The sequence below is a fragment of the Penaeus japonicus genome, unplaced genomic scaffold, assembly GCF_977035675.1.
Source record: "Penaeus japonicus unplaced genomic scaffold, GWHDUDI00000001_assembly GWHDUDI00000023, whole genome shotgun sequence".
NCBI classification, from domain to species: domain Eukaryota; kingdom Metazoa; phylum Arthropoda; class Malacostraca; order Decapoda; family Penaeidae; genus Penaeus; species Penaeus japonicus.
This window is the reverse complement of record NW_028234425.1, coordinates 15,073,693-15,086,192: the sequence shown is the minus strand read 5'-3', so window position 1 is coordinate 15,086,192 and position 12,500 is coordinate 15,073,693. Positions and strand designations below refer to the sequence as shown.

The 12,500-nt window shown below is 36.8% G+C and overlaps 2 protein-coding genes across 3 annotated transcripts in view; one reads left to right on the top strand and one right to left on the bottom strand.

Annotated features, from left to right (window-relative positions):
- The first annotated feature begins 1,548 nt into the window (after positions 1-1,548).
- AIMP3 (aaRS-interacting multifunctional protein 3) lies at positions 1,549-7,784 on the top strand. Its single transcript, XM_043015911.2, has 4 exons — positions 1,549-1,708; positions 5,376-5,546; positions 6,539-6,679; positions 7,556-7,784. Exons 1-4 carry the CDS (start codon positions 1,631-1,633, stop codon positions 7,679-7,681), a joined length of 516 nt encoding a protein of 171 aa, XP_042871845.2. The 5' UTR covers positions 1,549-1,630; the 3' UTR covers positions 7,682-7,784.
- A 668-nt stretch (positions 7,785-8,452) lies between these two features.
- The window catches only part of LOC122253096 (uncharacterized), a 108,351-nt gene continuing 104,303 nt past the window's right edge, over positions 8,453-12,500 (bottom strand). Inside the window, exons 4-6 of one of the 2 annotated variants that reach the window (XM_086550150.1) lie at positions 11,868-12,361; positions 11,400-11,520; positions 8,453-11,082 (exon numbers count right to left, since the gene is read on the bottom strand). In XM_086550150.1, the coding sequence (XP_086406276.1) occupies positions 10,963-11,082; positions 11,400-11,520; positions 11,868-12,361 (735 nt within the window). In that variant the 3' untranslated portion in view covers positions 8,453-10,962. The remainder of the gene's footprint in view (positions 11,083-11,399; positions 11,521-11,867; positions 12,362-12,500) is intronic. The other variant, XM_086550151.1, reaches the window with a different exon arrangement.

Sequence of the window (12,500 nt, the reverse complement as noted above, 5' to 3'; positions counted from 1 at the left end):
CGGAACCACGAACTTTATGTCAAACTTGTAGAACAAATCACACAGACACTCAACCCCCCACTCATCCTCACCCACCCACCCACCCACCCACCCTCACACACACACAGACCCCCACCCTCCCCCGCCTCCCACACACACACACACCTAATAAAATTCAAGTTGCTTCCCGCCACCAGCGTGCTCAGAACTGATCTCATCAATAAGCAGTTTCATTTCCCACTCGGGCTTACCGGCATTCCAAATAAACTCCCACCGCGCCTTTTGAAGAATACATCTATCTGTCTCTTCGTTTTCAAGTCTTATTTTCACGCATTCATTTGTTTTTCATCGAAGAGGATCACCGGTTGTTCTTCCTCGAGCCATGATATTTTATTGGCTGCCGTTGTTCATGATAGCAACTTCTGCAAATGAACGCTGGCAATACAAGAAGGCAACACCAGCTGCAAGAACTCCTGCCAGCACACTGACAAATCCACATTATTCCTACTTCCTTCTAAATGGAGAACAGAAAAGTTTGAAAACTGATGCATTGCGCATTTCCATGGACGTAATATTTGATTGCTAAGACGTAATTATATGATTAGAATTGCTCTCTCTTGAGTGTCGTTAGATAACAGTTCTTAGATAAGTCTATTTTTCACACGTTTTACACACACACACACACACACACACACACACACACACACACACACACACACACACATGCATACATACATACACACATACATACAAACATACACACATACATACATTATTATCTTCCTATTTTTTGTGTGTTACTCAACATCGAAAATGTCGAAACTGGTATGTTATCGTCTGTTTATCTTGTTGGAATCTTGCTGTTGATTATTTTATTATCACTGTTATCATTCTTATTATCATTATCCTTTTTATTATCATGTTATTATCATTTTCATCATCATAAGCATTATCATTATTGTTGACGCTAATATTAATATTATTATTGTTTTCATTATCATCAAAATCATAACTGTTATTCTTTTTATGATCATTATCTTCATTATGATAACAATAGTAATGATTATGAAGAAGATAATTATAAAAATGATGATGATGATTAGGCTACTAAAATAATGATGGCAATAATAATAACAACAATAATGACAACAATAACAGTGATAATATCACTATTATCATTTTACTATCATCATCTTTATCATCGTTGTTATAATCAACATTATCATCTTTATTATCATTATCATTACAGGCATTATCATCATCGTTGTAAGCATCATTTATGTCATTATTATCATTGTCACTATTGCTGTCATTATCATTATCATTATTATAATCATTATTATTACTATTATTACTATTTTCACGCATGTTACCATTATCATTAGTAGTAGTAGTAGTAGCTAGTAGCAGTAGTAGTAGTATCACTATCATTGTAGTTTTTTATCACTATCATATATATCTACATACTATTATCATTATCATCTTTATTAAAGATTAATCTACCAAACACCCATAGAGGAAATCAGGCACATATCGAAGGATTCCCTTACAAAGCGACGCCGCGAGAGTCGTGCGGTTTTAGTGATTTAAGCGACGTAAACAAACATCGCAAGCGGCATTCACTCGGCGAGGAAAACCACCGCTCACCAGCATGGAGAAGAAAGTTCTTACAGAGACGGCGAAATATTTAGGAATGGGGAAGGTGAAAATAGGAACAGATGATAATAAGGTATGATTTCTCAGCTAAACATGGGTATTCGATGCTATACTTTGTGGAAATGATCTGACCTTTATCCTGGATGTTCCGGAAGCGTAAAACCGTTCATATGTTTGTATTTATCTGGTTAAAGAATCAGTATATCACGACAAAGTGAACAAAAATAGGTGATGAAGTAGGAAGAGATTTAGTATCTTGCAACCATGTGTGCAGGAAATTAGGACTTGTTGAAGCTACCTATACCAGAACTCGATAGACTTCGGTGGTTCCGTTTCATGTGCAACACCTTTGTTTCGTATTTTCATTTCTTATCCTCCTGTCCCAGACAGGCCTAGAGGGGATGAAGAACAGTACAGTAGAAAGAAAATGCACTTAGAATAACATTGTATTAAAATATCATCTTACATATTGGACACTCAATACTTGGTAAATTTCTAGAATAGTCTTAAAACCCATTGAAATTGGTAACAATGGGTTCCATATGATGTCTACTAACCAAACATAGCATTATTACTTAATGGAACTAATAAATAAGTATGATAACAAATAATCTGTGTTTACTTAGCAAGACATGTTTACCTCACGGAGCCACTGCCTGGACTGAGCTGTCACATCACACACACAGGTAACGTTATTGGCCTGAGAAAGCGTGTGTTTATTTCAGTTAATAGCGGCTCAAAATTGTTCTAATAATTTCAAATTTATTCAAAACAAAAAGAAAGAAAGATCAGCAGTATGAAATACCCCAATAAAGGGAGATCCAATGGGGGCAAGCATCTTCTTGACTAGTTGTAACCTCAAAGCTGGGTTAAGTGAGGTTGATTGTTGGGCAAGATTTTACAGACCCAAAAATACCCCAAAAATTGCATCCAAGAGATTAAAGGCAATATGTTTGTAGGCATGGATAAATATCAATGTTTGATGATTTATTTACTGATGTTATCCCACCATTTCCCCAGGATACTTCATGCCCTCCCCACATATTGGGTCTATTAACATTGTCATTATTGGGTTTTGTTGACTAAAACCACTATAAAAGCACACTAAACATCACTAGGAATCAATTGATACCAATTTTGATGGGTTTTATGACATGAAACTATTCTAGAAAATTACTCAATATTTAATATGTTCAGTCCCCTCTGCCCTCTGTGACTGCTCTAGCTCCTGATGCATGCACCCCTGTTGCTCGTAACAGCCAGTGATATGCCACTTTGTGAATGTAATACATTTCAGAGAAATATATGACCATTAATGTGTATTACTGTGTCTTACAATTATGGCATTCAAGATACCAGTTCATCCTAAAGGACTCATGTTAAATGTGAATCTCATGTTGTCCATACCTGTCTCTTTCAAGTTTCCATACACTTATATATGAAATGGATATGATGTATCTTTGTTTATCTGCATTAAGCTAACTAGAAAGGAGTATTTCAAATCTATATCAGGATCTAGTTTATTTGATATCAGTCTTTACAGTGTGTGATTAATATAAGTATAAATCTTCAGAATATGGGTATTCATCCTTGACATATGCCAAGAGTTTGGGAGATAGAAAGGAGATGTTAGGCATTGCATTTGCTGCATCTGTCATTGGTAGGTTTGCAGAATTACACTCACATAATTACATGTAGGGTGTATGGAGAATGCCAGTCCCCCCTTTAACCCATTCACACCGGTTGACTTGCTATCATGTTTAGTGGTTTTTGGGCAGACGCCGGCAATGAGATATTTAGTCAAGGCCGGCATGCCGGGTGATCAGGCGTACAGTGCTCGCCTGCAGCTAGTACGGCCGAGAATCCTGAGGCATTAGGTTTATGCATTGGAATATCCCGGCATTTCAACCATTAGAGCCAAAATAGCCCTGTCAACAATGGGTTAATATGTATTGAATCCTCCATATGGCTTGAGGTTAACCCATTGCAGATGGGGATAGATTTGCTTGCCCAGTCTCCTGGATGGGTTTTATTTCAGAGCAGGGCAGTTTCATGTAACATACTTTGACTTTTCCCACTCTCTTTCAGTCACTCATTGTAAAACTAGAACCATTTTTGTGTATTTTTTTTTGTGTGTTTTATTGTGTTGAGAGACATATGTGCCATATTACAAGCTCTATCAATGCTGCAGTTGACTAAAATTGCAGTATAGGATCCATATTACCTCATTGATTTCTTTATACCCAGTGTGATAGAAGTATTGCTGTTTTATGAGAGGACAAAAAGCAACTTTATTTTTTTGTATTTGTATACTGTCATGAATGAATATGAAACATATAAGCATCTACAATGAAGATAACACGAAGAGGTAGGGAAGAGGAAGAAAACCTGTGCTTATGACTGTGAGTGCCACAGTAAAAGCCAACCCTATTGGCACAGGAGCACATTTTAGACACTGGGCATGGTTTGAGTCAACTTCCTCTTCTCGTTATGCCTGTACATCCTTCATCAGCGGTACTTTAGAGCAAGAGGTCGGTAACTTGCCGTGTGTAACTGCTCTATAAAGATAGTGCTTGCTAGAGACCGTGGATAGGTGCCTTCCAAAGCTCTCTCTCCTGCTAGAAGAAAGTGGTGCCATCTTGGTTTTGGATGTTGGGTTTGCTCATATATTACGGTAATTATAGTAGTTATGACTGTGATTGTCATCATCACTCACTCTTTACTCATAGCACAATAAAATAACACAGTGATCCAAAATCCCTGAACGTCAAGTACATCATGACGCCCGTCATCAGGCCAGAGCTCTTGCGTCACGTATGTCATGACACCTGTCCGCAATGGGTTAACAAGGTCATCCACTTTGGTCTCTCACTGCCAAATCTGAAGTCCTTAGAAAGGATTTTTGTTGTTCCTTGTAGAAAGCTGAAGGCCCAGACACCATGTTAAGCACTGGAAATATGATTATACATGTTTCTCTTATCTGATATGTATGTAATACATTATGGAAAGATTGATTTATTTATTAATTTATTTTTGCATTTTGAGTTCTTCGTGAAAAGAAAGTTGCTGTACAATTGTCACTGCTCAGTACCTATACTCATCTAGAAATAAAGGAAAAATAGCAAAAATTATCTGGATTATGTTTTGAAATGACTAATGTAGTTGTCCAAGTTGACTATTCTATGTCTGAAGTCAGTAAGTGGTTAAAGTAATAATTGAACATTGAAAAACCTGGAAATCAGGTTGGAAAGCTTGTCTACTTAATGTCAGATATGGTTCTCTTCAGATATTTTACACATCCGTTTAAAAACTTTCTGGGATCAGTACTATCAGCTTGTTTTTATTTTATTTTGAACTGGCATATGTATGGGATACTATGTGTCTTCATTTAAACATTTTGTATTTTTAAGATTTTCATTGCTGTGACTGGGTCTTGATACAAATAAGCAAAAACAATTATGGAAATTTAACTGAAAATAGAAAATGAATGTAGACAGACATTAACTTCTACATTGAAGACAGCTCATTATCTTTTATTTTATATTTTTACTATTCTAATGTATGATTTGATAATAGAGAATATTATCTATTATTGTTATTTTTCTTATTAATATTGTTGTTATTATTGTTGTTACTGTTATTGTTTTGTTGTTATTATTATTATTGTTGATATTATTATATGATTTCTTCTGTTTTGCAATTATACATCTATATTATTAATTGAAATCCTTCTATTCCAGATTACAGTTGAGATGGGAGGGAAAAAGACAGCAGGGTTTGTGTGTGGGTTGTTGAGTCTCGTAAGAAAGCAGAAGGCTGCCCTAGAGGGATCAACACCATTGGAGAAAAGTCTCACCCACAATTGGCTTACGTACTGTGCCACTGACTTCTTTCACTGTCCAACTTATGAGGTAAGGTATAAGGTTAACATGAAGGGAGATGGAGGAGGAGGTTCTTCTTTTTCTTTTTCTTTTTTTTTCTCCTTTTTCTGTTTCTTTTTCATTTTCTTTTTCTCTTTGTCTTTCTCTCTTCTCTCTTCTCTCTTCTCTCTCTCTTCTCTCTCTCTTCTCTCTCTCTTCTCTCTCTCTTCTCTCTCTCTTCTCTCTCACTTCTCTCTCACTTCTCTCTCACTTCTCTCTCTCTTCTCTCTCTCTTCTCTCACTCTTTCTCTCTCTCTCTCTCTCTCTCTCTCTCTCTCTCTCTCTCTCTCCTCTCTCCTTCCCCCCCTCTCCCTCCCTCTCCTCTCCTCCTTCCCTCTCCTCTCCCTCTTCTCCTTCTCCCTCTCCCTCTCCTCTCCTCCTCTCCCTCTCCTCTCCTCTCCCTCTCCCTCCTTCCCTCTCCCCCTCCCTCTCCCTCTCCCTCCCCTCCCCCCTCCCCCTCCCCCTCCCCCTCCCTCCCTCTCCCTCTCTCTTTCCCTCTCTCTCTCCCTCTCCTTCTCCCTCTCCTTCTCCCTCTCCCTTTCCCTTTCCCTCTCCCTCTCCCTCTCCCTCTCCCTCTCCCTCTTCCTCTTCCTTTCCCTCTCCCTCTTCCTTTCCCTCTCCCTCTCCCTCTCCTTCTCCCTCTTCCTCTTCCTCTCCCTCTCCCTCTCCCCCTCCCTCTCCCTCTCCCTCTTCCTCTTCCTTTCCCTCTCCCTCTTCCTTTCCCTCTCCCTCTCCTTCTCCCCTTCTCCCCTCCCCCTCCCTCTCTCTTCTCTCTCTCTCTCTCTCTTCTCTCTCTCTCTTCTCTCTCTCTCTTCTCTCTCACTCTCTTTCTTCTTCTTCTTCTTCTTCTTCTCCTTCTTCTTTTTTTTTTGTTTGTCTTCTACTTCTTTGAGTTACAGTAATTATGAAAAAAATATGCAGATACATGTTCAGATACTGAAATCCATACAGACACTAATGGTTCTTATTATTTTGCCCTCCAGGCCTTTTATTCATGTCTGAAGCACATTGACAGACAGTTAGCCAACCGAGCATTCCTTTGTGGCAGTTTGCTGACCATTGCTGATGTCGTGGTTTTCCTTGCCTTGCATCCGTTTGTTGTCAGCTGGTCTTTCCAGCAGAAGGTAAGTTGCTGGTTTCTCTCTTGCAAATCACATGTTCCCAGATGCATTCTTCAATACTTTCTGATTTTGTTTTATGATTTTAATTTTGTGAGGTATAATTTGTTTTTTGCTATTTTTATATCATGATTTCATTACAGGGTGTAGGAAAATATGAATACAGATTCAGTGAGCATCTGTTGAAAATGTCAATGCTTGTTGACCCTTTTAGAAATATGTATAATTTTATTTCTCCATATTTATATTCTACTTTCTATTAATTTTCGAAAGGAAGGTATTTCAATGGGCAGTCAAATTTTGAATGAGATTCATTATCATTAGCTATTTCATATCATGTTAATGTCTTGTAAGTGTTTCATAGTTAATATATCATAGATAATAAATTAGTATATATAGTTTGCATGACAGGAATATTTAAGTTGAATAGTTAACCCTACTTCTCTGATTTCTTCATAGAAAGGTCAAATCTTTGAAGATGCAATTCATAGCCAGAACTGAGAAGTATTTTCGTTTTCATATTCTTTATTCTATATTCTATTGTTATTGTTATTATTATTATTATTATTGTTATTATTATTATTTTATTATTATGATTATTATTATTATAATTATGATTATCATTATCATTATTATTGTTATTGTTATTGTTAGTTAGACAATTATTCTTATTATTATTATTATTATTTCTATTGTTATTATGATACCTTTAACTAAAATTAAGCCAAAATACTGGTGCAAGTATATATGAAGTAGCAGTTGTTGTACTAGTAATGCTGATAGTGCTGTAATGTACAATGTTCCTTATTTATTATCATAAAATTTCATATTTTCCTATCATTATGTACCCTGCTATATTAAAATGATGCTTATCTTTCACAGGAGCAGTTTGTCAACATATCTCGATGGTTTGACGCCATGCAGAGCGACACGTACCTCAGTAAAAGTTACTCCAGTGTCAAGTTTTCCCGAACGCTTCTCTACGAGGGTACTGGTAGAGGTCATTGATGAATTGCCCTGCATTAGCTATATTGAATGTCCTTGAATGTTCTTTTGATATATAAAGCTAATGTGGTGTTATATGTTTACTACTGAATAATATTGGATTTAATGAGTTGTTTGATATGATGTCCTTACCGAATAAAAGAATTTACTATACCAGGAAGGAAATCCATTAAAAGTCTTAACAGTTATTCCCAAACTGTATAATAAGTAACAATGATATTTGATATAGTGAGTTATAAATTTCTATTTTCTTTAGTGATACTATAAAACTAGTTCATAACTTCAGGGTTAAAAATGTTAACTATTGCTGGCAGAAATGTTTAGCTTTTGTTTCAAAATTACAGTTTTTCTTTGCATTTTAAATAGTGCTGCATAACTGTTCCATTGCATTGAGTATGTGAGTTAGCTTCTTTATTTTGTTTTATTTATTATTATTATTATATATATATATATATATATATATATATATATATATATATATATGTATATATATATGTATATATATATGTATATATATATATATATATATATATATATATATATATATATATATATATATATATATATATATATTATATATATATTATATATATATATATATATATGTATATATATATATATATATTATATATATATATAATATATATATATATATATATATATATATATATATATATATATATATATATATATATATATATTATATAATGTTTGTTTTTTTTTGTTTTTGTTTTTTTGATTAGCAGAAAAAAAGAAGCTGTTATTAAAGTATAATATTCCATATAATAGTAGTTTTGATAGTTAATTGTTCTGCATAGTCATTTTAAGTTTTATCTACATATGTTAGGTTGCAGTTTAGAATGAAATAATGTCTGCAGTTGTAATTACATTTATTGAAATAATTGTAATAACCTGAAGCATCTACAAATTTAAATTTTAGATATAAGTACATTAGATTGGCCCTTTTGGCTAAAAATTAACAAAGACTGACTATCAGTTGATAGTACATGGCAAATGCTAAATTGTGTGTATAGCTTTTGAATTGAACCTAATAGCTTAGTTTTATAAAATTTACTGTATGTTAATCACTTGGTCTCTATGCCGCTCACCTACTATAGTCCAGAGAACAGATGAAAGCATTACGTAATTTTGCTTTATTTCTAGAAATAAATGTACAATGCTTAAGAGAGAACAATCATCTCTAATGACAACTGCAGGTATGTACAGCTTACATACTATGAAATACACATTTACAAACAATTGTACATAGTACAATATGTACACAGAATAGTATTTAGCAAGTAAATAACAAATAATGTTGGGTCAAAGATACTAGGTCAGTGATTCTCAACCAGAAGCCATATGGCTCCCAGATGAAGAAATACAAATTTAAAGGGAGTAATTTTTGTTAAGGGAGGAACTAGGGGACTGGGAAAGGGTATGCTCTGTACTTTGTGTACCTGTGTAAATACAAATACCAATATACCACAGGCTTCCTCATTCATTTGCTCCTTATGAGTGGAAAGTGGTCGGTAATTCAATGGGAGTTTAATGCTATAATTAGATATTAGGTTTTTATTATCACATATTCACATAATAAAACATTTTTGCTTTATAATTTGTTTCAAACATTGCAACTATGAAAACTAATGTCTATGATAATTCTTAAATCATAATTTAAAATGGGAGGAACCATGATATCCTGCAATTGCAAGGTGAGAAATGAAACTTGGGGACACTGAGAACCACTGTACTAGATCAAAGTATATTAGCTTTCGTTTGGAAGTAATGACAGTATCTTTTAACAGAATTTCAATGATTTTACTCTTTACTTTCATTTCCTTTTTATTCATGTTCTTTCAGTATTGTACATTTTACTGTGATCAAATCTTACAAAACTCCTTGAGGTTACTATTCCTAGCCATTTTGCTAGTGTTCAGACCATATATAATTTTGATTGATAACCCAACTGGCTAGAAGGGCAATTATGAACATTAGATACAACTTATTGTAAAAAAATAATGCAATTTATAAATAGGTTTTAAAAGGGATAGTAGTTTCAGCTCTCTACGGTACATGGTTCATACATAGCAATCTACAGCATGACACTAATTATTATAATTAACATTTAGTAAAGAACAACAGCTGTCGCAATAAAGTGAACTCAGCATTTATGCCCTCATTTTCAAGGTTGGCTACAAGAAGAATACATTGTTTTTCTTGAGAACATCTCGCCAGTACTTGATCTGAGCCTCTAAGTTGAAATTATGACTTTTTCAGGATTCTGAAATCTTACTATCACATCCAATTTCTAGGCTTCCACAAAGTCAGTTCAGAGATATCCCAGAACATTTTACATTAACAGGGCTAACATCTTGGCACGGAGGTTTGTCTTTCAGCTCCCGTGCCTTATTGATATGTCTTGAGGCTTAAACCTTTATTAGTCAGCTGTTAGTATTGATTAAGAGAAGATAATTTTGCTACTATCATTCTCTTCAGGGACATTCTTGGCTGTTTGGGTTTGATTGCAGTATTTTGCAGTCGTAAAGTAGAAACACAATGTATTCATTGTCACTAACAAAAATTAAAGGAGTAAGGACATATCTGCATTCTATACAATCATTATAAAGAAACTATATTTTAATTGACTACTATTTTAATTACATTATCAGTATATACAGGTTTCAAAATGACACATTAATTCTCGGCATTTAGCTTTTACAACAGATGTTACCAATTCTACCACTACCCTATTTCACAGACAATGAAGCTAAATATATAACAGATGAAATGCCCTAATGTATGACGAGAGAGACAGGCAGATAGACAAAAGAAGGGAAGGGGAGAGAGAGAGAGAGAGAGAGGAGAAAACAGAGAAATAAGAAAAAGAGAGAGTGAAAGTTAATGTCGATGTTAATAAAACAACAGAGTTATATCGTAAAACCAAATACAATAATTATGCATGTGTAAATGGGTTTGTTTTTAAGAGTTTATGATATAAGAAACCTTACTACGTATGAATATAGCAAGATAAACATGACTGATATGATCTGGGAAAGAGGACGGTCGGGAAAGTAAGGAATTGGAAGACACAAGATTAAAACTGAATTAAAGTGTGTATGACTGGCCTTTAAGGGAAGAAAGAAACATTAAACGGTCATCCTCAGAAGTGACCCGGACATATAAAATGCCTGTTTTGTAATGTTGTCCAGCGAAGAAATATCCATAAATTCTTCCTAACTCGGTATTGCAGCAGAGGCAGTGCTGGGTCGTGTCCTCTGTGCCTACTTGACGAGGGAGCGAGCAGTGCGGTGGACGAGCCTCTTCAGGAGCTTTCCCCAACGGCGCAGCAGAAGGCGTACGGCGCCATGACCGTGGCTTAAGTCGCTGGACAGTTCCTCGAGCTGTCGACGTATCAGAAACAAAATTTTAATGATGCTTATTGTCGAATCGTATTTCCACAATGTGCCATTATGTGTTTTGATTAATGACTATAGCCATAGGTTCTTTGTCACTGGTAATTAAATATTAATCGATACCAGATACGTGAATAAAATGAATGATGAATATACGTAAAGGTATATACTGATGAATAGGTGAATAGACATAAAAGCATAAACAGAGAGGGGTGTAGGAAGGAAGAAGAAAAAGAGTGCTATAGGGAGCGACTAAAATAGGAAGGAACAAATGTAATTCCTGTTGCATGCGCGTACATACAAACCTTGGTTTGGACCTGTTGGCGCACCCATTCCGGCGGGTAGGCTCCTGGTTCCAGCGTGAGCTTCGTGCTTGCGATGCTGACGTCACTGTGCACCCAAAGCACCTTCACTCGCCCGTGCCTGCTTTGGGAAAATATAAATAATTCACATGCAATCACATTCCTTTCTGCCTTACTTAGCGAGAACGTGTATGTTGAGAAAAAATCCAGACAGTTCTAGTGTAGACCATCGTTCAGTGAAGTGATGGTCATAGAGAGATGAAAAAGGCAGTCTTTTCCAACATTATTGCTTTAAAGAATCAAGTGAAAGAACACATGGATATGTAAATAAAAAAAAAAGTTGCTGCTGACCTATCTGAGTAAGGTTGTTATCGACCAATAAACATAAGGTCTACCAACATTTCCTCTCATCTCTATATGTCCTAGAGTGCCTGTTTAAATCATCGAGTAACCAGATGAAGTGTGACTTACCTGGGCATGACCCTTCGGCGTGACGAGTCGCTGAAGCCCGGCAGAGTGACGTTGAGGCGCGAGGTGAGGAACACGGTGGGCACGGCGAGGGTGAGGTCTCCGCCCTCTCGGAAGGTGAAGAAGCCGCCCGCGCTGCCCCTCACCTGGTACGTGGCTCGCACCTTCACCTGCTTGAACGCCACGCGCACCAGCCCCTCCGACGTAACCGGCGGCCGTTGCTTGCGCTCTCGCCCCTTCCGCCTGTCAGCGCCCCCCGTCGCGTCCGCGCCCTCGGCCGCCTCCGGGTCCTGCATCGCCAGCTTCTCCCACCTCTCGTAGCGGTACAGGTCGTCGTCCCAGCTGGGCTCCTTCTCGTCGGGCGGCTCGTCGTCGTACCAGTCGTCGACGTGGTCTTCGCCGCCCACCGCGTCCGCCGGCGCTGCCTCCTGGTGGCCGCGAGACACTCCCGCGAACAGGTCGTCGTACATGTCGTCGGGGTGCAGGTTGAAGCTCACCTGGAACACGAGGATGATATGGATACATATATGTACACACACACACACACACACACACACACACACACACACACACACACACACACACACACACACACACACACACACACACACACACATATATAGATATAGATATATA

Bases quoted from the DNA above. Each gene is read 5' to 3' on its own strand.
- AIMP3 (XM_043015911.2), top strand. From the start codon at position 1,631: ATGGAGAAGAAAGTTCTTACAGAGACGGCGAAATATTTAGGAATGGGG. The intron at 1,709-5,375 runs GTATGATTTCTC...CTTCTATTCCAG, and splicing joins TAGGAACAGATGATAATAAG to ATTACAGTTGAGATGGGAGG. The intron at 5,547-6,538 runs GTAAGGTATAAG...TTTGCCCTCCAG, and splicing joins TTCACTGTCCAACTTATGAG to GCCTTTTATTCATGTCTGAA.